Below are 27,734 nucleotides of genomic sequence, written 5' to 3' on the forward strand. Positions count from 1 at the left end.
CATTTTATCTATCTACTAATTTTCGCGGCATTGTAATTTCACTTTTTCATTCATTTTGCAAATAACACAGATGTTAAGGTAGGTAACTATCTTAGAAAGTGATCGTTGAAAAATCGATTTTTCGCGAAACTATGAATAGTTTTTGTTTAATAGTCTTAATGTTTGAATAAGTTTCTATATAAAACCGTTAAAATTTTGTTTCCAAGTCTATTTTCGGAGAAATTACGCTGATTTTTATATTTGCATTTCCAAACGTTTTAATGCTATTTTGTGCTTAGTTGCTATTATCTCAGATTCTAATCTTTGATAGAATCTTCTTACGAAAAACATCATAAATGAAAATCTAATACATATTTTTTATTCAAATTTGGTATAATAATTTCTCAATATATTCTTAAGTTCCTGAACAAGAGAATAAGTAATATATTCATTCAGAAATATTTTAAACTCGTTTTAGTGCTTCACAATGTAAAAAAAACTTGATAATTCTCTGCTATTTATCAAGTAAACCTGTATATTTAAAGAATAGATAAAAATATAGTTTATTTTTTAAATTAGGAATTAAACAATATATTTCTTAAGCTGTCTGCAAAATTTTAAACAAATCATTTGATAAACCTCTAAACTAGAAGATTTTTGCTTTATATGCCTTTTTAGCCAAAGAAAAAGCCATTTTTTCCACTTTTTTTTAAAAAAAAATACTTTCGCCATTTAATTGGTATATTTTGGTTTCATAGATGCTTTTTTTTCAATCTTTTTAAAGCAAATATCCAAAAATGTAACTATTTTCGAATTTTTTCAAAAAATTCATCTCGAACATAGTCATGTACTTAAACATAATCCTTCTTTAACTTTAAATAATGGGAGAAAATCGTGTAATTAAATACTTGATGAGACAATAAAAATGGCGCGAAAATCAGAGAAACAATAAATATTGTTGAAAAAAAAAGGATTTTAAAAATTGGCAACATTCAGAAACTGTTTCCACAAATATTAAATAAAAATTAATATCATTCAAATTTTTTTTTTTTGAATTTTAAAATGACATAAAAATCATATTTGTGCTGTAATATTTTAAGAAGTCATGCTGGAAAAATGACAAAATTTCGAACCGTTTTCAATTTGTCAGAATTCTAAATAAAATTTCAAAAAATTAAAATTAAAATTTCTATCTTTCTAAATGCATAGTATCAAGTTTGATAGCACTACTCTGATTTGTTTTAGAATTTGCCTGAAATCTAACTTCTGCTTTAAATTTATTTCATAATTATTAAAGGAAAAAAAATTAAAGAGGATTCGAACTTTTAATCCGAAATCTCGTTGCACGATAGTCTTTTAGGATTCATACATGTATCCTTATATTATTTTTTATATTTTATCTTAATTATTGTATCCGTAAATATAAATAAGGTATTTAATTTTGCAGTTACTAAAACAAAAATGTATTGTTAAATATGCTTAAAATATTTCAAAAAATTATTAAAATAAGAGAAAATTCTACGGAAATAAAATTGATATAATTTAAAAATTAATTTTTTAAAATTACCAAAATGGTGTCAAAAAAAAGTCTTTGTGAAAAATATACTCCGAAGTAATTAAGAGAAAATGTTAACTTTCAATTTAATTAAAATTTTGAAAAACTTCTTTTTTTAATGCCTATTACTCAAGAAGTAACTGCGTGTCAAATTAGGTAGTGACAATCTGTCCTGCAGAGCCTTTTTGCATCATATGCTGCATGTCAATTTTTCGGGTCTTGTAATTTATAGGTAGTATTCAGCCTATAAACATTATCAATTTAAAATTCCGTTTATACAGGTCAAAAACAGAAAATGTATATGTTTTTCATTTCGCAGACTTTTTTATTCAATCATGTATTTTTCAAGAATTAAGTGGCAACAATCAATACTTCTAAATAATTTTGTTCTTAAAAGGTAAAAACAAAGTTCAATCAATTATAAATATTTTTCTTACTTGTCGAAGTTTTTGAATTGATTTTATCTTAATTTTTTTCGCTATAATTAAATCCTCCTGATTATCATATGAGAAAAAAAATGACTCTATATCATAAAGTGAGCTGCGGTCATTGGCAAAGAATTTTTGTTTAGAACTATGAATATAGTAAGATTTCTTTTTCAATCTGAAAAAAACGTAAAGAGAAAGAACTGATTTTTTAAAAAATTTTCTACAGTTCATAATTAATCTACAATACATACATTTTTTTTTCTGAAATATCATTTTTATTTCATTTTAACCAACTATTAATTCAGATCGGTTTAAAAAAAGCATCCAAAATGCCAACGTGGTTTTTTTTAACTATACTATGAAGCACAAAATGCTCACGTCTGGGACTCTGAAAACATCTGAGCTCTCGTGCTCAGATGTTTTTATACTGACATGGACAATCTTGCTCAAAGTTCACAATATTTATATTGAAGAAGGAGGTTTAGTTTAGTTTAGTTTAGTTATATTAACGTCCTGTTTAAAGCAACACAAGGGCTATTTTGGGATGGATCTCATAATTTTGAATCGCGGTCAGATGACGAGGACGACACCTGAGCTGGCACCCCCTCTCCACACCACACCACACCAGCGGGAGTACGTTTGGTCATGACGGATTCAAAGTGCAACAGACCCCCTTACACGACGGTTCTTCGGTGGAATAGGGTCTCGAACCTGAAACCCTCCGGCTCCGAGCCGAGACCTTACCACCAGGCCACCGTGGCCCATTGAAAAAGGAGGATAGCACCATCATTAGGGCATATTCGAGGAAGTGTCGGGGGAAGGAGTAACCACTCCCGCTGATTTTATAGAAATGTAGACTTATTTTGAAATAAGGCAGTATATGAAAAGGTACCAATGAACATATTGATGTTTTTCTCTCATTTGCATCTGAACTATCGGCATTCTTAATATGGGAGGGGGGGGGGGATTTTTTCACTATTACTTCTTTCAAAACTGGCTCAAAGTAAACTTTATTGGTTTTCTTAGTTTTACATGAAGTTTGTTTTCTTTCATAATTGGAAACTACTTACACAGATAAGCAATATCAAACATAAAAACTTTTTCATATGAAAATTTCTGTATTCGTCAAATTTGATATTTTAATATACAGAGAAATCTGGTTTTTAAAATGTAGATAATGCAATGACAATAAATTATTTATTTGAATCGGAGCTGAGATGGGCCTTGATTATCTCAGTGGCGTCAATTTATACTGACATGGACACCTCAAATAGGCCACTCTTATTTATTTTTGAATTTCGCATAGAAAAAACAGAACGTTGAGTAACAACTCAGCTTAAAATAACTGACTTTGGACCTTGAACTTCGTAATATAGTAATGAAAATCTAATTTATTTTTGGATGTCTTTTGTTTAGACTGATTGATACCAAAATATGCCACAGAATTATAATTTTAGTAACAAAATCACATCTCAACTTTTATGTATGTAAGTTATCGTAATGAATACGAGTATGAAAACGTAAGGACTGACAGAGGCCAACTCTTTGACAGATATAATTCAAAATGTGAAAAGAACCTATTCTTAGACACTAAATAATAAATTTCCGTTATTTAAGTCGTTGTAGCTTTTGAATTATCATATTTACAAGCATGTATGTAAGTATGTAAACAAGCATGTACATGTTAACAGATAGTCAATTCCCGGATGGATTTGATTGAAAATTCGAGATGGTCTGGACTTAAAATTTTCAATCTATTACTTCAAATTTTATATATCTTGCTCTTTGTTTTATATCATTATCGTTTTCACCTGTATTCGGAAAATCCTATTCAGAGTTTTTTTTTGTGTGTATGTGTGTGTGTGTGTGTGTGCGCGTGTGTTTGTGTGTGTGTGTGTGTGTGTGTGTGTGTGTGTGTGTGTGTGTGCGTGTGTTTGTGTGTGAATTACTTTCACTCAGATGTAAACGTAAATCTCTAAATTTGGTGCAAAATCACAGACCAAATTTCATCCACCCAGCTCAGAGCATTTTTGAACTATCCCGTTCACATTTAGACAGATAGAGTGATAGACAGACATATCTGTTTTCAAAAATGAACCTTTCGGACACAGGGAGTTATGAAATGTGGAGGCTTTGTCAAACTCTAGAGTTGTTGATTAGAATATACTTGTTGAGGATTAAAATACTTAATATTTGCATATTTCTTGAGTGCAAAAATGTAAACGAAATTTAAACATTCATTTAATATATCTGGTATGGAGGCAAGATTTAAAAAAAGACAATCTTTGATTAGAAATTTTATATATATTTTTTATGAATAATACCAATCAAGAAATTGTAAGACAAATTCGATCAATTGAAATGAAGTAATTTACATAAGATTTAATAAAAGTTGCAACAAAATGTAAAATTCTTTAAATAGAATTCTAATTCATTTATTTATATCCCCTCCTTTTTTTTTTTTTTTTTTTTTGATAGCGTATTTAGAACAGTGATGGACACTCTTAGAACTTAGAATATTTGCAATTACAAAAAAAGGCTTATTTTAAAATTCATAATCAAAATTTTATTAAATGCATAAGTAAATAGGATATGTAGGTCGTAAAGATATTCGTGAGTTTTACATACGTGTTCCAAATCCATCTTTTAAAACATTTTCGTAGATAATATTATATATAGAGAAAAATATGAGATCTAAAGAATTTTTGCGATATGTAGCATTAATATTGTATCGATATAATAAACAATAAAATGGGTTCACATCAGAAAAAAAGTGTAACAAGATATTTAAGATATGAGAATTTCTGATTAATTATTCTTATTCTAAATATCCTATTTCTGCGATGCCAACAAGAATAATTAGCATAATAAAACGGAAATCTCTTCCGTTCTAATTTCCAAACGAAGCAGCTGATGGAACAAGAGTCAGAGTTCTTACAAGTGCCAGAGATTTTTCTGTTAAGATAACAAAATAGCAGATTAAGCGTTAAGCAATAGGCTTAGTTTACTGAATGAGAGACATTTTAGAAACCTATTCGAAGTCAAAGGTAAAAGGAACAGAAAACAAGTCAGAGACTTTTGATGAACACTGGGATATTATACTTCGGTTCACTATCGCTTCATCAATCTGAAGAAAATTATTGATATCAGTAAGTTTCTTTTTTTTTTTTGTTTGAATTCAATATATTCAAGACTCTCGTATTGTATATTTTCATATAAGATGAATACGTATAAAGTGATGAAAAAAACAAGTAATATATAAAAAAAATTTTAAGTCAATTCCTACTTTGGTCAACAAAGTTACTTTTTATTAAATAATTACAATTAATATAAATATGTATATACATATGACAGAATTACAATATTAAGTGGCAAAATAGAGCTTGGCGACAAACTTGACGGCCATTTGGCGACATGGCGACGGATTTGGCGACTTTGGCGACCAAATTTAATTAATTAATTAATATTTTAAAAAACTGTATTAACATGAAGTATCATCCACTACAAGTTTTAAAAAAATGTATTTGAATTTGAGTAGATGAATAAACAGTATTTTATTAACGATTGAAAATTTGAACAAGATATATTTATAGAGAGAGAGAGAGAGTGTAAGCTAATAGTAGGAATTGAATTACAGTTATTTCCTAGTACAACGCGATTAACAATACTTTATAAAGCGCAAGAAAAAATTAGCGAAATTCAGTAGAAAAGCATCTTCATGATTTTCTACTTTTACTTTTTTTATTTAGAAAATCGCATGCTTATATTATTTTTTGTTTACTTATGAACATTGAATTGACAGTTTAAAGATCTAGTGGAAGTGAAACTATGAATGCAACGAGTGCTCAAACTTTTATTGTCACTGCTCCACACATGAGAGTCGCGTGCTTTGTATTATTGTAAAAAACATTGAGTGTAACTTTTAGGTGCCTAATTTTCTACTGAAACCTAAATTTGCCGCAAAACTAAAATTTTAGTTGCAATATCTCATGCCAAATTTCAGTTAACTAAATAGTTGTGTCTTGAGTTGACTGCATTTAATTGTATGCAAATATATAGACCAACAAATAACTAACTTCTTGATGACTTTGGTTCAAAGTGATGATTTGAAATTTAAATCAAATGATATGATTTAAATTTTAGAATTTGTGTGTGCGTGTGTGTTCCAAATTTTATCGCTTTAGTTTATTGTATTTTGAAGTTACTGCATTTGCTTTCACTCTGACTGAGAAATAAATTTCCTGTAAATGGATTTCATTCAAAATATGATAGAAAACTACTAATTTGGTTTAAAAGCCATATACCAAATTTCATCCTTCTAGCTCTAAGCAGTTTTGAGTTATTGTGTTCATAAACCGGATGAAAATCACGTGGTCTCAGATAGGACTGAAATGTGGAGATTCGTCGAAATCCCGAGTTAGAATTTTATTGATGCTTTCAATGCACGATCTCGTATAAGAGAAAGTAAAAAGTAACATTTCACTAGTAGAATGATAAATTATAAATTTGAACTTCGATTCTGCATAACGCGTATAATACGATGTATTATGTTAAACATATCCCCCGAGTTGTATAATAGTCCGTTATATTTCCTGCATAGCATTTTAAAATGTTTAAATCCTTAAAGAATCATCTTTAATCTTTTTTTAGAAGATTGAAATTTAGATTTCATTAAATGTCCCAACAAATTACAGGTATATTTTTACTTACTCAATATTAAAATATGCTAAGAGAAAGTATAGCAATCGTCAAAAAAAAAAAAAAAAAAAAGAACAGAATTCGAAATTTTGACGAATTTTCATTTTTAAATCGCCTTGAGTCTGAAAAAAAATCCCTTTCGATTTTATGCCTGTCTGTGAGCACGGTAACTCAGAAATGTTTTGAGCTAGATATATGAAATTTGCTATATTAACTTTAAACCAAATTTGCATATTTCTATCAAATTCTGAGCAATTCCATTCTGCCTCCCCGGCTGTTAGTGAATTAGTGAACAATAACTGCAAAACGTAAAAAGCTAGATAAATAAAATTTGGTACACAGGGTTATCAAGGGACACCTGTCGGTCTGTATTTTTGCATGCATGTGAACGCTATATTTTTTTAAAAAAATGTAGCAACTTAGATAAATGAAATTTGGTTCAGGGTGTTATCATTTAAAGTACTTTTTCTTATCAAATTTTAAACCAAATTTGTCAAAGAGTTGATGGTCTGTATATTCACATGCATGTAAATAAAATAACTAAAAATAGATGAAATTTGATACATAATCTTATGACTAATACATGTGTAGTTTTAATCAAAATATTGATTTCAATTGCTCGGAAAAAAAGTTTAAAAAATACATATTCAATTTTCTGGTATTTGTGTACTAAAAACATACCAGTGATTACCTCCTAAAATCACAGCCTGCATTTACAGATTCTGTTTTTTGATAGTTTACATGATGAATAAGAAAGTAAAGTTACAGTGCGACGAAAATTAGAAGATAAATGAATCGGACAATTACGTTTTTGAATGTCATGGGACTTGATTCTACTTGGATGGTTCACATACAAAATAAATTAAAGATTTGAAAGTCTATTTTACTAACACGGCTTTAATTTTTTTTCACAATTTGGTACTTAAAACATCTTAGTGAGGAAATAATAAATATTTATTCTACCTAGGAAATTATTTAAAAGAAAACAGAGTCAATATTACCTGCGGAACAATTAGTTTCCAAAGGCGGCAAGTTTTAAAAAAAGCATTACTTTGATACTTCTAATTTTCACTTGAAATTCAAAGTATTTCTTGACAACTTTGATAGAATGTTCTTCTGAATTATTTTAACTCCATTGTCTTCTTCAATGAGATTTTTTCAGACACCTTCTCTCATTCTAGCTGAAACAAAACATTTTTCATCTAATAAAATGGTCATAGTGAAATAACACTGATTTATTAAAACACAAAAGCATGTAACGCGCATCAAATAATTACTAAAAGATGTCGTTTGTCTTTCTGACTTTGAAGACCAACAAATGGCGTAACATACATTCAGTAATGCTCTTTACAACAAAATTCAAAGTTTTCCAGTATCAGTTGAAAATGAATGCTAGAACAAAATTCTAATAATTCACTTATTTTTGGAATAATTATTACTAAAAGTATTTATATAAAAAAATTTTCTTATGCGACTCCCGTAAAACGCGTTAATTTGTTGTGGGATTTAGTAATACTACAATCATGATTCACGTGATTTCGCTTTCAAAATTTTTTTATATAAATACTTTTAGTAATAATTATTCCAAAAATAGGTGAATTATTAGAATTTTGTTATCTGGTATTCATTTTCAACTGATACTGGACAACTTTGAATTTTGTTGTAAAGTGCATCACTGAATGTATGTTACGCCATTTGTTAGTCTTCGAAGTCAGAAATTCACTTATTTTTGGAATAATTATTACTAAAAGTATTTATATAAAAAATTTTCTTAAGCGAATCCCGTAAAACGCGTTAATTTGTTGTGGGATTTAGTAATACTACAATCATGATTCACGTGATTTCGCTTTCAAACCGTAAACAAACGTGATTCTCATTTCAACTATTTACTGTTATTGCTTATTTAATTACCTAAGTGCTTATTGTTATTACTCAAATAGCTGTGCTGTTAATCATTATCGAGACAATACAAACAGACGAATTCAATGGGAAAATGAATAAATCAACAGAAGAGTTTTGAAATTTGTTCAAGAAGTATAGAGTTTCGAGACGCTCAGTAGGTATACATACTATATGTGCACGGCTAGATGTTGAAGAGAATTATTTTGGAACAATGACAAAAACCTGTGAATTTTGTGGAACCTATTTTTGGGAAAACGAAAAATATATTTCCAATTAATATACGAAATGCTGCCACGGTGGTACGGTGCACTTGCCAGCATTATCAAACAATTTAGAGTTGATCAAAGTTTTTATGCTCCGATTCACCTGAATCCCGTAACTACCTGTTACAAATTCGAGAATACAATGCTGCATTGGCCTTTGCGTATACAAGTACAGAAATAAGTATTCTAAGAGGAAGTGGGCCTTATTGCTTGAAAATTCATATTCAAATATATCTCCAAGTTTCATCTGTATATAGCAAAAGCAAATCGGATGTTGGCTACTGTCAGCTTTATATCTTTGATTCCAATGAAGCCAATATTATGCGGATGTTAAGGAATGTTTACTGTAATCATGAAGTTATGATACATTTGATATCTTCTTCGATCCATAAATCTATTTGCATAGTATTCAATTTGCAAATGCATCAAATTCTTCTAAGTAATTCTTCAAAAGACATGAAGATGATATGCATGGAGCTCTCAGATACGGGTAAAAGAAGATACAATGCTCCAACAATAAAGAATAAAGTATAAGCAATTTTTGTAGATAATGAAAAACCAGCAACAAACCGTGAACCAGCTGAATTTCTTATAACCAGAAGAATTTCTTATAAATTCTTAATTGAAATTAAGAATTTATAATTGAATTAAACTTATAGCTTTGAATAAGATCTTTTTCTTGATTATTCATTTTGTAAATACTTATAAATGAAATAATGAAAATTACGAAATTACAAAATAATACAGGAGATAAAAATTTTCAAATTATTTAAAAAGAACCTTGAAAACAAATTATTTAAGTTTAATGATAAAGAATTTACTGTGCAACAACTTGGAACAAATATATGTAAAGGAAATTTTTCAAATTAATGAAAATCCTAAATTGATTTGCTTTTCATATCTTCATCAAAACAGAATAAAATTTTCTGGCTCTGAAAATGACATTTTTTTTTGTTTAATGAATGAAGATTTTATGAAAACAAAAATTCAATAGGCAAATGACATTATCTAAGAAAATTACAAAGTTATTAGTTGAAAAGCGTAGAGCTGATTTCCGGATGAGCAACTTGCTTGCAGTTATTTAAATAATCAATACATTAATGCCTCTTAGAATTTTCCGAAACAACTGATAGACAAAACAACCTATTAAAATAGTTAATACACTCACGTGTCAAAATATGCACTGCTTACTGCTCTATTTCATAAGGTTATATTAAAGTTTATATCTCTCTATAAACATAATTGCATATTTCTTTGATAGGAAGGACCATCCTAACGCTTTCAAATGATGTGGCTTTAGACAAAACAACTTAAAATTGACCATGTGTAAAAACAGGCTTGCTTAATACAAACATACTTATCAAAAGTCTGATCTTGCGATTATTAATGGCCATCGAAAATGCCAAGCATATGGAAAAATTGTTTTCTTTTAAATCTAAGAGGGATATTACTGTCTAATGGGATGAATGGTATTCTGGGTGTTTCTGTTAAATATCATAAAACCATGTATGCATCAATAATATTAGGCTGTAACTTTTAATTGTTAGTTTTGTTCCATTGCATATACCTTTTGAAAGAATTAAATTTCCTTGAAATGAGGATTGTAAAATAATTAATTTTCTTGTCTTGGTTCTGTTATTTACAGGTTCAGTTTGAAAGTCCATCATAAAATTCAAGTAAATCTTTTTAATTTAGCCTTACATAATTCAATCTCTAGCTCTCTCGGTCATAACATAGGCGTTAACTACATATTGTTGAAAGATTTCCACCGATGCAGTGAACAAACTTCATTGCAAACAGCAAATCTGTAAGAATAATATTGCAATCGAGTAACTCTTACACATTTTGCAGATATTCTTGGTCAACATGTTCCATATTGGAATTCCATCTGCACCAGGAAAAAGAAGGGGATGCATCATAAGTTCTGAACATTGGTTAATTGGGGAAATCTTTTGGCAATTATCACTGTGACGACTCTCCCTCTAATTCTGAATAATATTTTTACAAGAATACTTGATTTCAAAATTTATTTACCTAAAATATACCACTTTTTTTGACAATATGAATGATGTGAACATGTTTTATCAACGACGGTCTTTATTGCCTTTATTTTATCGAATCTTTGATTATAATGCAAGTATTCTTCTACGAGATTTTTCTTTTTCTTTTTAATCTGTTTGTCATAAAGTACTTAAAGAGAACACTCAAAAAATGAATTTCATTTGAAAGAGAAATTGTCGCTAAAACAATACAGTATGATACTTTTTATTTAAAACAAGCATCATTTTTATGTTTTCTTTTTTCTTTTTTTTCTTTTGTTCATTTTTTTTAAGATGTTGCTCTTACAACAAAACTCTCTTGACACGAAATCAGATATTTCGATTTATCTACATTATTTCAAATCGACAGTCTTGGGAAATAAGGAAGGTTTTAAAATTAGTGCATTAAAAACATAAGTAAAATCAAAATAACTCTAAGTAAAAGATTCATTGTTTTACTTACTATTCCCAAATAATAAAATAGCATTTTCACATTTTTAAATCAATGTTTTATTTTCTACTCTAACTCCCCTTCCCTTTCCTTGTCAGAAAATTCATGTCATAGATGCGATGACTAATGTGGGACTAATCTAATGATTTTCAAATACGGTCAAGTGACAAGAATGGGTTCTAAATCTTATATGCAATAAAATGTTTTCAATCAATTCCATTAAAAATCATCTAAAAGTATACAAAATTGCCTTTTGAAATGTCGTTTGTTATGATGTTCTTTCATTTTATGTTTTTAATTTGTTTTGGCTAGAACATTGGAAATTATTGCATGAGGAAAATGATTTCGATGCTATAATAACTTTCATAAAATTGCATATTCGATAATGTTAGTTTGATTTCTAAAGTTTATTTTTTTATTTCCTCAGCATTTTCAAAAATTTATAATTAATTATTTGTATTATAATTAATTATTATGTAGGCACAAATAAAAATATTAACTTTCCCCCCTCTAATTACAACAGCGGTTTGTGTGATGAATGTAATGAATAAAAATATGTACCATTTTTTATTCGTGAGCGAATGGCAACTAGATGATAAATACATGAGATAATCATTACTAATAACAAAAGCAAATGTATGAGTGAATGTAAGTATTAAATTCTCAAGGGGTCCTTAATAAATTCAAGTCTTGCTCCCCACTCTTCAACGAATTTTTTTCAAACTCTTTTGAGGTTATCATTCAATATTTCTCTTTATTTTAAATTAAGAATTATCATAAATCACATTATTGATTGATTTTTCAAATACTTCGAATCCCTCAAAACGGTGATTTGATTTTTAATCAGTTTGTTTTGAAATGATTTCAAAAACTTTTTTCACCGATACGCTAGTCAAAATATTACTTTGATGATTTCAGCAAGTTGCCAAATAAGGAAACCAAGAATCATGAAATTATTTCCTATTGCCTTTATTTTGTCATTTGCTTTGATTTTTATCATAAATAGTTCGCCTATAACCAGACGCAAACAAAGAGAATAAAGATACAAATTTCAATATTTTTATTTCGTTTTCATAGCTTTATTTTAGATTATTACGATTTTGATTTCGCTGATATTCATCGATCACAAACAACAACGAGCAAGAGACATGAAAATTATTTTTATATCAGTTAATTTTAATAGCCTCGTTATAGCAAACTTTCTAATTTGTTTCTCTATTTGTCTTCTTCTTCTTCTTTTTTTTTTTAGCTTGAATTCCTTTTTAGTAATTTGCTTTGATTTTTATCGTCAGCAATTCACCACACGATATCAATTTTCAAGTTAAATAATAAAGTGCAAAATTAATATTAATTTTTATATCGTTTTTATAGCGGTATGTTATGCTGATGTGATTATGATGTTGCAGATATTCATCATCTCAAGAGCAACGCCATGTGGGTTCTGTTATTTTTAAATGTATAAAGAGATTTTTTGTTCAAGGAATCTGGTAAATGTAAAGGCAGAAATTTACACTTGCTTTCTTTTACAGATGCTGCTTTATTCCTGTTTATAATGCAGACATGGTTTTCAAAATGGACTCATGACTTCATCCTCGTGGCAAGAGTGGACGGTAAGTGATTTACACAAAGGCAGAGGATTTTAAGATATTTTAAAAGAACAGCTGCCATCTTTTACACTGCGATACGATTTCTGAATTTAGATAATTTATCTTGTATACGAAAGAAACTATTTAAAAAGTTTTATAATATTAAAAAATCAGTGGCAGCGGCATAATATTCGCGAATAATAAGTCCTAGGTGTAGATTTAGTATTTTTATTGAATATACTAGCCGCCTTTGGCGACCAGCCGGTTCGCCAATCTTAATGTTCGTTAAAATTTTAATAATTAAATATTTTAGGCAATTCCAACTTTAATAGATTCTTCAGCAAAATATTTTAAAACTTCAAATTTTGATTGTCATATAATTCACTCATAATATTATAAAAGCTTTTAGTCATAACGTGATATGTTTCTCTCTAATTTTATGTTACCCCTCGTAGAATGTATGCTTTAAATTAAAGTGTAAATGATTAATCTGCAATTAATATAATAATATTTTTTACTGAAACAAAGCATTTTTTTTAATAATATGGTTACTGATAATAGAGTCACTGAGCGTTTAAACTTTATGGGCACTAAAGAATATCTTTTTTAATTTATGTAATATCTCAAGAATTTGTCAACAAAATTTTCTCAGATTCATCATGAACGGATCGATTCATTAACAATGTTTAATTTTAAATGCATCAAACACTAAGAAAATAAAATGAATCGTTTAAAATAATCGGTCGAAAACAGATTTTAAAAAACTACTTAAAAAAAGATGTACTTAAAACTATAAGCATATACAAAATATATATATAACTAACATAAATACAATTTAATTAAAAAAAAGCATGCAACTAACTTAAAAATAATTTAAATCATTGAAAACAGGTTTAAAAAAACTACTTAAAAAACGATGTACTTAAAACTATAAGCATATACAAAAAATATATAACTAACATAAATACAATTTACTTACAAAAGCATGCAACTAACCTAAAAATAATTTAAATCATCCGTTCATAACGGTTGCCATGGCAACAATCAGAACACAGTGCGCATGCGTGAATTTTCTTCGCCAGTTACGTTAACGCAAATGCGTGAATTTTTCTACGCCAGTTGGGGTAACGCTATGCAGATTATACATTTTTAATTTCCTTTATTCTGTGTTATTTTAATTCAAAAGTACTTCAGAATGAATCTGAAACATGGATTAATTAACAATGTTTAATTTTAAATGCATAAAACATTAAGAAAATAGACAAAATCGTTTGAAATAATCCGCCGAAAAATATTAACCCTAGCCTCATTACTGTTGGGAGAAAATAAAACGGAAGCCTTAGTCATTTGGCGGATGGAGAAAATGGAAGATTTTTTTGGCGGAAAAGTTGGCGGTGGGGAAAATGGAAGATTTTTTTGGCGGGAAAGTTAGTTTTTAATTAATAATTAAAATTCTAATTAAAAATTCGAAAAAAGGAACCCCAGGTGCACATTCCCGACCTCCAAGGTATACATGTACCAAATTTGGTAGCTGTAGGTCAAACGGTCTGGCCTGTAGAGCGCCAACACACACACACACACACACACATTGAGCTTTATTATAAGTATATAGATTATGTGATCTGGCGGATAGTTTTGGTAACAAATTCCTAGCATGCGGTTAATAGCACCCAAAATACAAATTTTTTTAAACTTTTTTTTCCAACCAATTGAAATCACACTTTGACACGAAATACAGTTGTAATCACAAGATCAGTTTCAGATCAGTTTCAAGATCCTACTCAGTTTCATTGATTTAAGTCATTGCATTTACATGCTTGTAAACGTACACACGCACAGAAAGTCAAGAAGGATTTCTTTCCGAATTTGATTTATTTACACTTTAGAGATTAAATATGTGCACCAAATTTATCCACCTAGTTTTTTTCGTTTAGTAGTTAATGTGTTAACTTATATTTAAACAGTCGTATAGAGAGAATTCTGAATGGATTTCGCTCAAAATTTGTGAAATATAAAAGTTTGGTGTAAAGACCGCAAACCAAATTTCATTCTTCTAGCTCAAAACATTTTTGAATCATCGTTTTCACAGACAGATAGATGACCAGCCAGACAGATATAGCGCTAAAAAATGTTTTTTTGGATTCAAAAAGATCTTAAATGTGGAAATTCGTCAGAATCACGAGTTCGAATTTTTTGACGATTACAATAAATTCTTTATACTTTCAACACGACAGAGTTAAAAAAAGAGAAATATCTAATAAGAATTTATCTTCACAACTAAAAAAAAAAATCAAGAGGAGAGATAATATTGTAGCTGAACATGCATGCACTCCCCACTAATACCATTATTACTTAAATGCTGTCATTCATTTCATCTCGAACATACTTTCAAGCTTTTAAAGTAATTTCTTGACATACTTATTTGAATATCTGATTCAAACCCATAAAATCAATCAAATTCTAAATATTTTTTTAAAAGATGGCTCACCACTTTAATAGATTGAATTCTTTCATTGGTAAGAACTTGATTTCTCGATTATTCGCTCTAGATTTCTTGTATGCAGTCTATTATGGAACCACAAACAGGTTTAAATAGAATTTCCAAGCGTAGGACAGGTTTCATTTATAGGCGACCACTTAAGGTACCTTTGTTCACAAGACGAAAATTAATTCCCAGAGACATTCCTACTGAGAGCGCCACGTGAAGTCATCTGATAATAAGCAAGTCGTCGTTTCTCCTAGAGATATAGTGATGGTTTGGGGTCGAGTTACATCTATTCTGATGACGGAAAAGTTTGCGCCATGACGGGTGGAACTCTACTCTCAGTTGCCTGATAATGTCATGGTGATTATCATCCTGGCTACTCTGAATAAAAACTTACTGTTACAACAGATATCCGTTATGGAGAAATTAATATTACAAAATTTAAATTTATTAAATTTTTAATTACGTGATATAAAATAATTCTTGAAATAAATTAGACATTTTAGTAACTTATGAATGAAGGTACTATTATAAAAAGTTATAAGCACTGCATAAATAACCCAAATTAATTTTTAATAAGTATTTTAATTTATGGTAATTTGGAAAAAATTTTGGTTGAAGCTACGAAAGTCGTTGATATTTTAGATTTATTATTTAAATTGAAAGCTTCTCGATATTCTTCAAAATTAGGTTAAAAAAATTATATACCGCAAAGATAATTAAATTATTAGGGCTCGTAAACAAAGACTTAAGGTTAAATGAATGAAATAAATTTCAAAATTTTTAACATATTAAAAATTATATATTCATCAGATTATACTGAAAAAATTTATATGTTTTAAAATGTATGCGAAAAGTTTAAATATTTGTAGAAAATATTTTATTGACTAAATATTTATTATTTATTATTGACTAAATTCAAACTTATAAGCAATTATTTATTAGAAAGACAATTATTTTGGAAGAAAAAAAATGAAGATTTGTTTCAAGCTTAAAAATGTCCCAGATATTCCAATTTTTTTCAAGCGCCTTGATATTTTATATCCACTATTTCATTTAAACAACTCAAAGATTTCTGGGAAAAAGCAAACGATAATTTAAGGAAACTTTTAAGAACTCATTTCTTTGTAAATATTAGTTTCATTAAAATTCTTTTCTTAGAACTGTGATTGCTATTTTGTCACACTAGCAAATTTGCCTATTTTTGTCTGGCGTATTACAATCTTACGGATTAAAAGAATCTAATGTTCCATTATTTTGGTAATTAGAAGAGTTTTATTTATGGTGTTTTGTAGATACTAAATACTGATGGCATACATATGAATTTTTTTTTGAAGTTAAGATGTATATATTTCTTTCCATATCAAACATTGTGCATATATTTTCCAAAAATCAATAGTTTTGCATTATTATGCATTCTCATTTTGAGCTTCGTTTCTCAGACACAAAATTTAATGCTTGAAAATGAAAAATATTTGTTAGAAAGTGGTTACAGTAACTAATAGAAAAGAAATTTAGAAAAAACAATTTAAACAATTTTAAAACGACTGGAATTTTATCTCGAAGGGTATTAATTGTTATTAAATATTATTATAATCATTCCACAACTTAAAAATAAAGAAACACATTGCAATGACATTTTATATGCTATATTTTATGATGTACTTCTTTATACCTGTGAAATTTTAAGTTTATAAGTAAATTAAAATATATATAAAAATATTTTGAAGATCCATGGTCGCCTTAAGAATTATTATTATTTTTCAATCGCCCTGATATTTTATACAAATAATAAATACTAACTATTACTACAATTGTGAATTATACATATGCCTATATTAAGTGAAAATTTGGTGTTATAAATATATACGAATTGCAATAAAAAAGTCTTTTAAAGCCTTTTCAAAATTAAGCTTATCCTTACATGTTATAATTCTGGACATACAGATATAACAGATTTAAAAAATGGATTGTAAATAATAAAAAGACAAATTTCCAAACACATTGTGGCAATTGAAGTTATTCATCTCATATAACAAGCAACATGTATTAGAAATCAGCGTTACAAATTAATGTATCTCTTTGTGCAGATTCAAAACATTACCAATATCAATAGCAGAAAAAGTTTTCAAATTTGAAATTGATAAAGGCATACATTTGATCAACTTAGTTATAAAATTAACTGAATTTATCTAGATGTCGATTATTTTAAACATTTCCAAAAGGAAAAATTTTGAATAATTAATTTCTCAAAATTATATTATGTACTTCACTTCAAATATAAATACATTAGTAAACATTTCAATGCATTTTGATATTTAAAATAAGAATTAATAAATTTTAAAAAAATATTTTTTTGTTAATTTTATAATTTATTTGTTTATCCTATAAATTTGTTTACAGTTCGATATGAAAGTGAATAGCTTGATTTAGTAGTAAAATGTGGTCAAACATGGGCCTTGGTCTAAGATAAACTATCTTGGCACATTTTTGAACTTTTAATTTCAGTTTCTATTCTTTTTTAAATGAGTATATTAAGCAATAATAATTATTAGGTTTCAATGATGAAAATGGAATAAATATTCAGGTTTATTTTTCTGGAAATGGAACACTGGAAATTTACTTTAAAAGTGTGTGCACTAAATCTTTTTAAAACAAAACGTTTGCTATTAACTTCACTAGTTTAGTCGGTTGGAAATTTCCAATGGTACTCTCAAGCCTTTTCAAACAGTCATTTCTTATCTTACAGCGTATAGTCTTTAGCTCAAAGTACTGTTTTCTTATCCTACCTTATCTTCATTTAAAGTAGAAGGCAGAGCAGTAATTCATTCTTAAACAGCAATTTCTTATCTATAAAATTCCAAGTTAAGGGTATTCCCCGTTTTTGAGCTATAAAATGCTCAGCCGATAATTTGACGCCTTCTTAATGTCAATTGACTTTCATTGGTGACATATCGAGCAGTAAATTCAACATTCCAAAATTATTTTGGAGTGAAATAATTTAAATCTTTCCTAAAAACGGTTAAACAAAAAACTTTTTAATATTAAATATCACGTGAAGATTTTTATACCTTTAGAAACAATTAAATTATTATTATTATAATTATTTTTTGAAAAACGCTTTTTTTTTTTTTTTTTTTGTTGGAAGTTTATTTATAACGCATGTTTGGACTGATTTTTTTAAAATTCTGAGGTAATTTAATGAAAAATTGTTTCTAATTCGCTCCGTATGGTATCTATTATTTTCTTTCATGAAAATATATAACCGTTCTTTTAATTTGAATTTTTTTTTTTTTTTTGTATTTAGTGCACAGCATTTTTTTTTTTTTTATTTCGTCAGAAAATGAAAATCATTTGAGACATTACTTAAATTATACTCATGTACATTATTTGTTTGAGAATCTCATTTTTAAAAAAACGTATTAAAATAACAACAACCAAAATCTGTTGAAATAAAATTACTCATAACTTCTGAAATAAGTTACTTGTAAAGAAATAAATAAAATTCTTTTCGGGTTAGAAATTCTTTTTGATATTATACAATATTTAAAAATTGCGTTCATATTTCTCACTGAAATATTATTATTGCCTGTCTTATTTAATTGTTTATTTATTCCAATGACTTTGTCCCACCTGCTAGGCTCGTCTTCGCGCCTATGTTGGTTGGCTCAACTCGCAGCTGAGGAAAGAGGAGGGTGGCGTTCGAAAAGTAAGTGACCTGCGCAACGACCTCCGCGATGGAGTGATTCTGGCGCATCTGGTCGCTTCCCTCGGTAAGTGATTGAAAAAACAATTCTTCACATGGATGACGTTAAACATTACTTTTACATATGGTGATACGCTTGAAATGTAAACTTAAGCAGGAACGTACAGTAACCTAACCCACCACACACTTATCAATGGATTGGAAAATTAATATAAAATTTCAAAACAGAAAATCTGAAAATCATTTCATGTTTTTCATAGTTTTTGGAATATGAAGATGAAATACAGTAGATTTTCAATCATCCGACAAGTACCAGACCAGAGAAGCAAAGGTTTATTATTTAAAAAAAATGAATTTTAAATTTTAAACCTGTTTATGCACAAAATATTTCACTTAATTTATATTTCGAGCTTTCTTTCTTTATTAATAAAGGAAAATATATGTTTGTTTGCAGGCTTTGTACAATTTGAACGAACGACCTGCCCTGAACAAATAAGTTAGAATAATCAAATTTTGCAAAAATGACTTTGGAGAATAGGAATACGGGCCTAGAAACGATTTTTGAAATTTTAATTCATTAAAAATTAGGGCAAGATTTTGGAGTTTTTCCACGATAACTCCTTAAAATATCATTACACAAAAATGTATTTTAAAATTGTCTTTCAATCATGCCAACTTACTTTTTGAACAATTTTTTTCTAAATTTTGATATATATTTTCATAATTTTAAAAGACAAATTTTATTGTTGCATTGAAATTCAAACTGCCTTCATTATTTCCTACAATCTTTTCCTTTGTGCGAACTGAAGATTCATAGTTTAGGTTTTAAAAAATATTTTTCCTGTTGATTAGTTGCAAATGTTGGACCCTAGTAGAAGGCAGTATTAAAGAAGTTAATTGTTTTCCTTGACCGTGTGCTTAAGAAATAAAAAATTAATTTATAATGCACTTAAAATGTAAATACATTAAGAGTAAAAATAAATGCCCGGAATGCTCCAAAGTATAAAAATTTAAAAACGCGTAAATGAAAATTAGATATTAAAAACAAATTATGATCTACTAACAGAAAAAAAAATCTATTGCCAAATATATAATAGAAAAATTGCTAAAAAATATTAAAAGTAACTTCCAACTGTCCCGTGAAGGGAAAATATGATTACTAACATAATAAAAATTACAGAGCTCAACTCATTGATCTCTGCTACAATCCAATTTTAAAAAATATAAAGTTAAAAATAATTTAAAAGTTTACGATCCCATTTTGATTTTACATCAGTGCGGATACTTTCAAACTGCTCAGCATTACAGAGAGCTCTTGCCATATATATATGTAAACATTATTTTATGTGAAGCAGAATGCAGTTTGAAGACAGATGAAGATACTTCTGATTTCGTGACGTCGTTTTATTTCATTTTGAAGAAGCAGGCATATGTACAAGCGATGAGCACACAGAACGACACAGAAAAGGAATGAGTAAAAAGCTCTTGGACATTTTATCCCTGGTCTTATATAACCTGAGATTTTGATAGGGAAATTATTTCTTTACAGTGCTAATATATTATTAAGATTTCGATAGGGATTTTCGTTACACGCGTCGAAGAGGGAGGGGAAACACAGGGAGATTTTTAAAAAGAATTTGTCTCGTCAGCGGTAATTTATTTCTTCACTCGGAGTGTGGGAATGTTAGGCTTTTAGCCTATTCAGAAATTTTACATAGCTTCTCTTGAATTAATTAAGTAGAGAAAGTGGAATTGGATCACGAAATAAGAGAATATTTTAGAATGAAGTTACTATGGGCTAAATTAAGATAAAATCTTGGAAATTAATTCAATTGAAATTAGAATTAAAATATCATTACATATACGTATATATATATATATATAAATTATAATGTATTACATTTAAACTCCACTTCACATCTGGAGAGTGCATCATATTTTACTTGCGTATTCCAGTCAATTTTACTTGTGTACTTTTTTTTAATATGTTGCAAAAACCGATATTGACTGTTCGCGGAAAACTTCTGAAATTTTAATTTCCTTTTCTTTTATAGGCAATGACATTGTTCCTGGCATCAACACGAATCCGAGAACCGAAGCGCAAGCCAAAGAAAATGTGGATCGACTCTTCCGATTTCTCATTAGAAAGGGAGTTCCCATTCACTCGCTCACCCCCAAAGGTAATCTTTGGACATAATATTTATTTCTTAGGATGAGTGCATAAAATTATAGTATTGCCCATCTTTGTTACAAACACCAATCCCCAAAGCTAAATGAGAGATATTGAACTACGCAAAGTGTTGGACTTTAATTATTAATAGTAAATTAAATATAAATGATATTTAAATAATTAAGCCTGTATATTTTATTTAATATTTTGTTTATCTGAAAATAAGCCGACTTTGGTGACCAACTTGTTCGCCCCAGTATTGATTATTAATAAGTAATGTATAGTTCTTTTTAAAAAAAATCACCTTATTTTTAATGTGAATAATATTTAATATTTAATTAATATTTAAAATGAAAAACACGAATTCAAATGAATAAATCAAAACAAACCAGAACGAGTATTACTTAAAAAGTGTATATACTGCAAAAAGCGGGAGTGAACATTTAACTGAGAAATTAATGTACAAAGAAGGGATTTTTTCAATCTTAATTTTAACATTGGTAAAAGCATGCGATTGAATGTTTCGATGGATGAGCGGATGAGTTAATACAGCTCTATTAAAGTAATCTAGTGATTTATTTATATATGTGTGTTGCCATTCGGCAATAAGTAATAACAGCAATTTTTGTTCCACTTACGTTAGCGTTTTATATATATATTTAGATTTTATGTATTCATACTAATAGTGTATATAATTTTATGTTTCCAACAATTAATGAAATTTATCTTAAAGTGAATTAATTATTTTTATTCTTGAGTTAGTTTCCGTCCATTATAAAATGGAGACGCAGTGGTTTGGTTGCATGATTCCAATTTTGGGACAGTGGATTCTACATTAGAAACCCTACTAGACTGAAATTAATTATAAAAACCTGACGCATATTAAATATAATGTTGAGAGTCAAACTTCCTCCTGTTAATGTGGTGCAGAAATTTGGGGAGGAGAGTGAAACTCAAATGTCATCCTTGCCACCTGAATAAAGCACAAAATTAGAAAGTCCATCCTAAAATAATCCTAAAGTTGCTTCAAAACGAGATGCTAACATTACTTGTAATAAATTTTCAATAATAAACTTTTTTTAAAGTACTGGTTTACACTAAGAGCGTAATAATATGAATAAGAGCATATTTTTCTATAAAAAATGTATTTTCATGTTATGGTTTCTAGTAAAGGGTGAATATTAAAAAAAAATCTGGCCTCTCCAGCCTGGCTTCCATCACAATTTACTGTGTAGTTGGGATTTTACTATAATATCATATTCCAACTTGATTTTAATTAGGGATAATAAGGCCAGTAAAATTTAATAAGGTCAGTAGAATGTACAAAAAAAAAAAAAAAAAAGGCATCATCACTTAAACCAATATCTATATCATTTTTGAGTTCGAAATGCATGACATGAGTCGAGCGGACACACGGACAACCAGCGAGGGTGATGTCCCATAATCTCGGGTAAAGGTGTTATCGTAACACTTTGCATGACACTAGCCTACAATAGTTAACGAAATATTAACCTTTGGCGTAATAATGAATCTCTTGCGCTATCCTTGGCGAATTTTTGGCGATTAATTCCTAGTATGCGTTTAATAGCTTCCGAAAATCGAATTTGTCTTTTATATATACCATCGCTCAATTTCTCTAACCGATTCGAACAAAAAATTGTCACAGAACTGCACTTGTAGTCACAAAATCCCATACTAAATTTAATATATTTAAATCATTGTGTTTTTGATCACGTTTACATGTTTCTGAATGTACAGAGTGGCAGACAATCAACCCGTTTTTGGATTTCGCTCAAAATTTGAGATGTCGAGACTATAGATGTTAATTCTATGTATCGAATTTTATCGATTGGCTCTTTTCGTTTTGTAACTATCATGTTAAATTATATTCGAACAGCCGGGAGAGGCAAATTTAATCTGAGCGGATTTTCCCCAAAATTTGATAAAAATCTACAAATGTGGTATAAAGACCGAATATTATATTTCACCCGTCCAGATGAAAGCATTTTTTAGCTACACACAGACGGACATTTTCCAAAAACGTGTTTTTCGAACACAGAAAGATCTAAAACGTGGTGATTCGTCTAAATATCGAATTCGAACTTTTTGGTGATTACAATACTTTCTCGTACTACGTACAGTCGAAAATAAAAATGGGGACCTGCTTTTGTTCTTGTCTAATTTGACATATTAGGATTTGTAACATATCATTCTATGAGCTGGGAAAAATCATTTCACTTCTCTTTCACAATCATTTCAAAATGAAACAGCTAAATAGCTTTGTTGTCTTGCTTCACTGACACTTCTAAGTTGCACAGAAATTACATTTTTAGTGCAATTGCACTGTCATGAAAAAGTTTCAAAATGTAAAAAAGAGCAATTTTATTAGTTTATATTGTTGAGTTGGCTATTCAAAACAGGCGTCTAGTTTGCAAATGGATCAGGGATGGAGAGATAGGTAGGAGTTGAAATACTGGTTTTTCGCGTTTAAATAAGAAACTATAAAGCGAGGTTTTAAATTAAAAAGTAAATACTAAAAGAACTATTAAATGGGCGAACGAACATTATAATGGCTTAAACAGGTCAAAAGTAAATTTTAAAAACATACAGATTTGTAAAAATTATTTTTCATTTTTTTTTCAGTAAAAGCGAAATTTTCGGAATTTTCCTTAATTACCTATTACATAGAAAGGAATAAATGATAAAAGTTTCAATTCAATGTCTGCAATTGTTTTCTGAAAATTCAATTTTATTGAAAAAATACAGTCGTCGAAAATTGCATTTTAGTGCTTTTCAGTGAATTCGATGAATGAAAAAAAATATCCTTTTGTAAAAGTGTTGTTTTACGGTTTAAAAAAATATTTTAATAATCTATTTAAAAGAAAATGGTGAAAGTTACATTAAAAAAGAAAAAAAGTCTTATTTTTTTTAGAGTTATTTTTCCGAGAAACATTAATATATTAGTGGTAATAATAGTACGGTAATCTGAAAATGAGTTCGAGCTTAAGAATTCAGACAAAATGTCAACTTCGAAATTAATTTTCACTGCTTGTTTTGAAAATTGACCGTTATCATGCTATTTGAAATCATGGGATAAAATGTTTAGAATGGAATTTCTTTTCTGTCCGCGAATTCAGGTTGATGAAAAAAAGACTTATGGACATTTATTTATTTGACAATTTTGTTATGTGTTTCAAAAAAAATTAAATGTTTAAAAAAATAAGGCGGACATCCATCTGAAATATTTATCAATTTTTCCATCCCACATGACACACATTTAATTGAAATTCCAAAAATGTTGCCCGAATTTTTTAAAAAATGAAATGTATTTTTGCAAATTTCCATTTTTTTTCTAACTTACTCCTGATTTCCATCAAAGTGACTATGTTGAAAAGTCAATTTTTTTCAGGAACTACGATTATTTTCTTTTTATTTGTTATTCTTAATTTTCTTTATAAAATCGTTATAATTTTGTTTCTAAGTATTTTCTGGGAAGTTACGCAGCTTTTTATATTTTTATTTATATGCGTTTTAATGCTATTTTAGATCTTTAGATGCCATTTTCTCATAGAATATATTTAGAAAATGTGATAGAATTTTCTTATGAAAAACTTCAGATATTAAAATCTAATGCATATTTTTTGTTCAAATTGGGTATAATAATTTTTCAATATGTTCTACAATTCCTGAACTAGATAATAAGTAATCTATTCATTTAGAAATATTTTATGGTTGTTATAGGGCTTCACAATGCGAAAAGAAATTGAAAATTTCGTGTTATTTATCAATCGAACGCTAATATGTAAAGAATGGATAGAAATACAGTTTGATTTTTTAGTTCAGGGACTATATAATATATTCTTTAAGCTATCTGCAAAAATTTAAGCAAATCATTCGATAAATTTCTAAACTAGAAGATTTTTGCTTTTTAGCCCCCCAAAAAAATGTCATTTTTCCCAATTTTTAAAGAAACTTTTGACATTCAACTGGTATATTTTGGTTTCAAAGATGGTTTTGCAATTAATTTTATGCAAATATTAAAAAATATAACAGTTTTTGAAGGTTTTTCAAAAAATTCATTACGAACATAGTCACATACCTTCAGCAAATAAAGACTGACAGCTAATTTTATGAATTTTTTTACTACCTATAACTTTTTAATTTACAATTTTTCTTTCATATTAATATTTTTTATTTATTATTTAAACAAAAAAACTTGTTTTTCAACTTTCATTCCTCTCTCTATCGCTTAGATGACAACAAAACTAAATGCAAATTTAAAGGCTTACTTTGAAGAGTCATCTCACCAAATTAAATCAATAAAACTGCTGTTATGTACTTTTTTGCTGTCACAATACAACTCGACTGGATTATTATCCGCAAACGAAGTATTCTATGATTTTGTAATTGAATCAGTAATTACAGCGTACTTCTGAAGAGAGTAAAAGTTAAGAGGCGTTAAGGAAATAAGGTTACAAAATCAAACAAGAATCCGAAACAATTATAATCGAAACAACAGTTGCACAACACGCGTGCAACTTGAAAGTACGGGCGAGAAAGAACGGAAGCACTTGATTGAAAAAAAGTTTCGTTTGTTTTCTTTTTCATGGAAAGAGGCACGAGATAGGGATCCTGTCTAGGACAACCTTGTTTTGCTTTTTTCCGTTCGCAGTCATATGACGTTTTATCACTGGTTGGCATTCAAAGGTGGCACCGGCAATAAAATTATTCACATTGGAAACACTTATTTTAAATCTAACTTGACAGGGACGTCGAAACCGCAATGTGCCCTGAAAGGAATTTTTATTAGCTGGTTTCATGTTGTATTTACTCAAATATCCGCTGAGAATATATATATATATATATATATTCTCAGCAATATATTTTTTTTATTTAAATTTATTTATTTGTTTTAATAAGCTCCGTTTTTGATGCTCATTTTAAATAGGATAAATAATTAAAAACAGTTGATACATTAATGAACTAAAAATTTTTTAATTTGGTTGATAGTTTCTTCATTTTAGTGTTATGGATCTATTTCGTTTATAAAGAAAACATTGAAAGAGTACGAAAATTAAACGTCGTTAGTTTTGAGGTATCTTTTTTAGTGCAAAATCAGTGTGAATGATTTTTTTCAACCTTATTTTCGCTCTCGATTCAACTTTGATGCTTATTTCTAACATCTTTTATATATTCTATCCTCTGAATGAATGGAGTTCTTAGCCCACATCCGAGAATTTCTAATGATATTTTTCAGCTCCATTAATTGCTTAAGTGAACAGTTAAATTAAGTGTAGATGTAAAAAAAGGTCAATGAAGTAGTCTGAAACGTTTGTATGATATTTTGTTGACATTTGACTGTTGACATTCATCAAAAAGTAATAAGAACAATTCATCGGCCATGTACGTTACGTTAGTATTTTTACCATTTGATTGGCGCAGTTTAGCCAAACTTGGATCTTGCGCCATTAAATCTCAACCAACCAACGTTACGTTACGTTAGCGTTTTATATATGTGGATTAGTGTCCGTTTTGAAGCAAATTTAGTAAATGATATCAGACACTGTATTGCTCCAAAATGCAATTTAATAAACGATGAAATTAAGTACAAAACGTAAAACATTACAGAAGTGTACAAGAAAATCAATATGCTGACATGTGGGAGAGTGATTGGTGTTCTTGAATCGACGGTTGTTCTCAACCTCCGGGCATAATTATGTCAGAAGGAAAAGAAACCGTCAGACAATTCAGTTACATTAAGAATGATGTTTACATATGTAATAGGGGGTGAAATTGCATAACACATGAGAAAGTCGAGAAGAGAAAACTCCCATAAGTATGTGTTAATTTCGAAAATTAATACACATATAAGTGTTTATGCTTTAATGTGTTTCATGCCATCCAATCATTGTGAACAATAATAATAAGCTACATATTTTTACTTTCTCGTATAGAAGTATGGAGAAAGTATAGTAATCGTCAAAAATTCGATCTCGAGATTTTAACGAGTATCCACGTTTTAGACGTCTCTGAATTCGAAAAATACATTTTTGGAAAATGTCCGTCTGTCTGTGACAAAGATAATTCAAAAACGCTTTGAACTAGGCGAATGAAATTTGGTTTATAGGCTTAAAACCAAATTTGTAGTTTTCAATCAAGTTTTCTGCAAAATTCGTTCAGAGGAAGTTTGTCTGTCCGGCTGTTCGGATATAAATTAGCAAGATAATTTAACATCTTTAGTAGAGACACCTGCCAAATTTTGAGCGATATCCAACAAGAGATTGACCATCTGTCGGTCTCAGAAACTTGTAGACGCGATAACTCAAAAACGCATTGACTTAAATATATCAAATATGGTCGGTGATTTTGTGACTTTAAGTGTAGTTTTATCTCAAATTTTTGTTTCACTCGGATGGGAAGAATGCGTCTGAATCCTAAATTCGATTTTTGAATACTTTTGACCGCATGTCAA

General features: G+C 28.7%; 1 protein-coding gene and 1 long non-coding RNA gene across 4 annotated transcripts in view; one reads left to right on the forward strand and one right to left on the reverse strand.

Moving 5' to 3' along the window:
• LOC129983729 (uncharacterized) overlaps positions 1-27,734 on the reverse strand; it is a 46,942-nt gene that overhangs the window by 5,419 nt on the left and 13,789 nt on the right. For both annotated transcript variants that reach the window (XR_008785442.1, XR_008785443.1), the window contains exon 2: positions 7,662-7,841. This is a non-coding gene — a long non-coding RNA (uncharacterized LOC129983729). The remainder of the gene's footprint in view (positions 1-7,661; positions 7,842-27,734) is intronic.
• LOC129983728 (dixin-like) overlaps positions 1-27,734 on the forward strand; it is a 97,268-nt gene that overhangs the window by 835 nt on the left and 68,699 nt on the right. For both annotated transcript variants that reach the window (XR_008785441.1, XM_056093327.1), the window contains exons 2-4: positions 12,845-12,925; positions 19,027-19,159; positions 21,147-21,272. Coding sequence is in view for 1 of the 2 variants with exons in the window: in XM_056093327.1 (XP_055949302.1) it covers positions 12,896-12,925; positions 19,027-19,159; positions 21,147-21,272 (289 nt within the window). In the remaining variant the exon portion in view is untranslated. The remainder of the gene's footprint in view (positions 1-12,844; positions 12,926-19,026; positions 19,160-21,146; positions 21,273-27,734) is intronic.

The sequence above is a fragment of the Argiope bruennichi genome, chromosome 9 (assembly GCF_947563725.1).
Source record: "Argiope bruennichi chromosome 9, qqArgBrue1.1, whole genome shotgun sequence".
Lineage (NCBI taxonomy): Eukaryota > Metazoa > Arthropoda > Arachnida > Araneae > Araneidae > Argiope > Argiope bruennichi.